This window comes from Poecilia reticulata, chromosome 2 (genome assembly GCF_904066995.2).
Source record: "Poecilia reticulata chromosome 2, P_reticulata-male-v2, whole genome shotgun sequence".
Classification (NCBI taxonomy): domain Eukaryota; kingdom Metazoa; phylum Chordata; class Actinopteri; order Cyprinodontiformes; family Poeciliidae; genus Poecilia; species Poecilia reticulata.
The window spans coordinates 25,273,279-25,277,428 of NC_088831.1; the positions used below are offsets into that span (position 1 = coordinate 25,273,279).

General features: G+C 39.4%; 1 protein-coding gene across 3 annotated transcripts in view; it reads right to left on the reverse strand.

Annotated features, from left to right (window-relative positions):
• The window catches only part of impg2a (interphotoreceptor matrix proteoglycan 2a), a 33,276-nt gene extending 29,552 nt beyond the window's left edge, over nt 1-3,724 (reverse strand). For all 3 annotated transcript variants that reach the window (XM_008433979.3, XM_081601568.1, XM_008433969.3), the window contains exons 1-2: nt 2,018-3,724; nt 1,676-1,906 (exon numbers count right to left, since the gene is read on the reverse strand). In XM_008433979.3, coding sequence (XP_008432201.1) covers nt 1,676-1,906; nt 2,018-2,096 — 310 coding nt within the window. In that variant the 5' untranslated portion in view covers nt 2,097-3,724. The remainder of the gene's footprint in view (nt 1-1,675; nt 1,907-2,017) is intronic.
• Between the last annotated feature and the right edge of the window lie 426 nt (nt 3,725-4,150).

A 4,150-nucleotide genomic window follows, 5' to 3' on the forward strand; every position in this document is an offset into this window, starting at 1 on the left:
CCACGTTACAAATTCACCTCAGCGCCGTGATCTAAATTATTATTGATTGAGATTAAAAACAGAGGGAATTTTGTCCATTCAGGTTAAAAGAATAAACTGAAATCAGAAAGAAATAATGAAGGTAAAATTGAGTCCAGAGGGAGTGATTTAATTTTCCGATGGACTGATTCATCTGAGGTCATCTAAAAGAACATCAAGCGGGTCTTTAAAAAGAGTTTGATGACTGCGGTGGCACGCCACGACAACAGCTGTTTCTGTTGCTTCGTAAAATTGTTTTGGGGCCTGGATGTGGCCTGGTCTTATTTAGATTTTTATCAGCGAGCAGAAGATTTAGTAAAGGTTTTAAAGCATTCCTCCATCATCAGGAATCACAACACATAATACTCATCTTATTAGTTTACCATCACATTGTGGCTAAAACAATTCATAAGGATGCATAAATGTCATGTTAGACTTTATTTTCATCCTCCGCTGTATTCATGTTATTCTAAGTTAGCTTAACAGGCTTTTGTGGATATAACCTCTGCAAATAGTTAAATCTTTGGACACTGCCATAGGTTTAGAGACATAAACAATGTACTACCGTTTAATTACATGATCACTTTCTACATTTTAAATTTAATCAAACCCATAAAATAATGTAATAATTGATCACCTACTTCTACTACTGATGTAACTTTACAAAATAATTGCTGCAGCCAAATATCCGTCTAGTTACAGCGGATGCTTGCTGGGGTCCTTATATTCCTAATTATCTCCACTATGCAGCTCTCTCGTAAATTAAGGACTGAAAGTACTAATTATCTGCTGTACAAAGTCTTTACTTTCTTAGACATGTAGCTTCATATTTGAAAGTATCTGAAAGTTTTCAGTCGGCTTCTCGGACTGAACTGCCGGGTGCTCAGCTGTGGAGCCTCTGAAGAGTGACGATAAAAATTTGAAACCTCCTTGAATATACAACTGTCTCCATGGTTACTGGCATCCAAGGTAAAGGTTGTATAGAAATCCTCAAATTTGATTGTTACAGAGGCCAAGATGCCTCTTTTTGCTCCTCTACTGAAACGGTGATTGTTATCGTCTCTTGATGCAATTTGGCCAGAAACTCTGGGCCTCATAGAGCAATAAAAGTCACATTTCTAATTATCTCAGACATTTGGCTTGGGCATGCAGCTATTTTCTTGGAGTCATCTCATGACTTATGAAGATGAACACATATTTATAAGGGCGTTCTCCCTCGTCTTTCCCATTTTTAATGAGATGCTACAAAAAATGGGCCTCTATATCCCTTCATAATTGCATCCTAGTGTTTCTAAACCCCCTTGGAAACTTATAAAAGCCATCAATATATTTCAAAATCCCTAAGTTGCACATATATGATCCCTGCCGCCAACTGTTGAAGATGCTTTGTCTGTAAAGTTTTGCTCCCGTTTCCTGTAATTTGACGTCATCTGGGTGAAATATGCCACACGGTTTAAAGCAGGTAGGCAAAGCTGCCACCTGCTGAGATGTGTGTTTCTTTCTGCGGAGCAGATTTTGTGAAGAAGACACAAGTTGAGCGTGCTCTTGTGTTTCGCTTGGGTAAAGTGACCCTGTGAGCGGACCGTAGCCTTTTCAAAACGTGTACCTCATAAGATCCAACGGCTCTCGACCTGCAGACAAAGCCCAGCCCACTTACCTCTGAGGTGAAAATAGCCCAAATGGTTTGCAACAACCTCCTCAGCAGTCTCTTGTCCACACAGTCTGAGTCCGCTCTGATAAAAGATATTCCTTTTCCTTCGAGAGGTGACGGCATGGCCGTCGTGAGATGCCTTCACATCGGACACCCGGATGATTTGAGGAAACGCCGCCGGCTCTGGAGAAAAAGGCTTACCCAGGTATCCCATAGAGGAGCCTTCCAGTGTGGCATCTGTACAATCACAGGGGGGGGAAAAAAATGAAATAATGAAAAACGTTTGTTTTTTTTCCTGAGCTGCACATGAGTATGCAGAAAACATTTGGTTTACTACCAATTCCTTACCTGAGAGTCTGCTCAAAACTATGACTGTGAGGCTAAAGAGAGCACAAAAGAAAACACTTCTCCAGGAAGCGCTACTCATGTTAAATCCGTGATTGGGTTTAAATCCGTGGACTCGGAAAGGGATCAAGAAGACATGTCTTTCCTCTCAAGTGACGACATAGTTGCTTAAGAGTTTGCATAGTTCAAAACTCTCCAAAGCCAAAGGATACCAATAATGATGAGAAAGCATTTGACAATAGAGCCTGTCCCTGGTGTGGTTCACTGTGCGGCAGAAAGTTGTATGTGTGTGTGTGTGTGTGTGTGTGTGTGTGTGTCACTGTGCTGAGAGTCCAGCCCCTGGCTCAGGTGGACAGGCAGATGGCCTGTGGAGAGAAGGGGATTTTTTAATTCTTTCTAATCCTGTTGTTTTTAAGCCCGTTAGGAAAAACTCGTCAAGAAGTTACTGGAGCAAAGCTGTGAAGGGAGGACAAACAGCGAGGGGCAAAGAGAGAATGAAACGGAAAGCTGCAGGAGGGGGGTTATCTTTGAGAATGAAAGGTGCGCGTGAGTGTGTGTGTGTGTGTGTGTTTAAGGTGCAGTTATTTCAACAAAGGCTTGTTCGAGCCTTTTGGAAAAACATCAAATCCGCTATATTTCAATCTAAATGCATCATACAACAAATAAAGCAAGAATAATTGAGAGCAGCAGCTATAAAGTTAATACACTGTTTTCTAAATTAAAAAATCTCCCCGACTTGGGCCTAACCCTTCTTGCAAATTTTATTCTGCTTGAGTAAAACCGATCAGTCCCTTCTTGGCTGTAAGTAATCATACACATGCAATTAAAAATAAAAGAGCGGAGAAGGATGGTACAAAAGTCTCCAAAAAATAACCTAGTAGAAGTTTGGACTTATCGTGGATATAAACACAAATACAGTGGTGTGAAAAAGTGTTTGCCCCCTTCCTCATTTCCCGTTTTTGTGCAGGTTTGTCACACTTAAGTGTTTCGGAACATCAAACCAATTTAAACAATAGTCAAGGACAGCACAAGTAAGCACAAAATGCAATTTGTAAATGAAGGTGTTCATTATTAAAAGGAGAAAAAAAATCCAAACCATCATGGCCCTGGCCATGCAAAAAAACAGGAAATAAGGAAGGGGGCAAACACTTTTTCACACCACTGTATGTAAACCACCAAAGATTTTTCACTATTTTGTAGTCAAACTTCTGACTTGATTGAATATTTCACCACTTTTTTTTTTTTTTACCAAATTAGAGCGATTTTAAATGTCTGCCATGGACCTGGTTTTAGGTCAGACAGTGTTGATTATCAGGCAAATGCATCAGAATCAACACTCTGCTGCAAGTGTTGCAGCTAAAGACTGACATTTACCCAATCTTTGCAAATTATTCAAACTGTCAGCTGCATTCGTGATGGTGAGCTGTTCACCAAACATGGACTCTCAAAGTAGGGTAACAATTTTCAACTCAGTTTTGGTCTAATAAGAGATGCCACGTTCAACAATCTTGCAACTCTCCCATAATCGTATTGTTTTGAGCACACTAAACAATGAGATCGATGACATTTGTTCTTATTCACTTCTACCAATTACGTGGCTTCCCAAGGCAACTGGTTGAGCCAGATTTTATTTTAAAGGCATTAAAAAAAAGCACAAAAAAAAAAAAAAACAGTTCAGATCTGAAAGAAAATCTTTTTCTTCCCCCGTTTCATGTTAGGCATAATTTTTAGTCTTTCACGTCAGACCTTAATAAAATATTAACTTTGTGTTTGCCCTAGAAGATGCGAGTAATGGAGTATGAAAACTCTTGCAAGATAAATGCTTTAGTTAAATGGATGGCACAGTTCAGTAGGCGGATCTTCAAGTCAGACGGACTAAATATATCAGAGCATGTAACACTTGGGAGATTATTCCAGCAAGCACTACAACGTAAACACGTTTTGGCTGAAGGAAGCTAAAGAAATTAATTTGCCACAGTGCAGTGCATGTAAAAACCTATTAGAAACTATTGGGGAAAAAAACATTTGCAAAGTTGGAAAAACTATTAAGCAAAAGAATACTCTTAAATCTGTGGATTTCTTAAAATTTTCCACTGAGTTTTGCTCATTTCAAATCAAAAATACCAAACAGTTGGA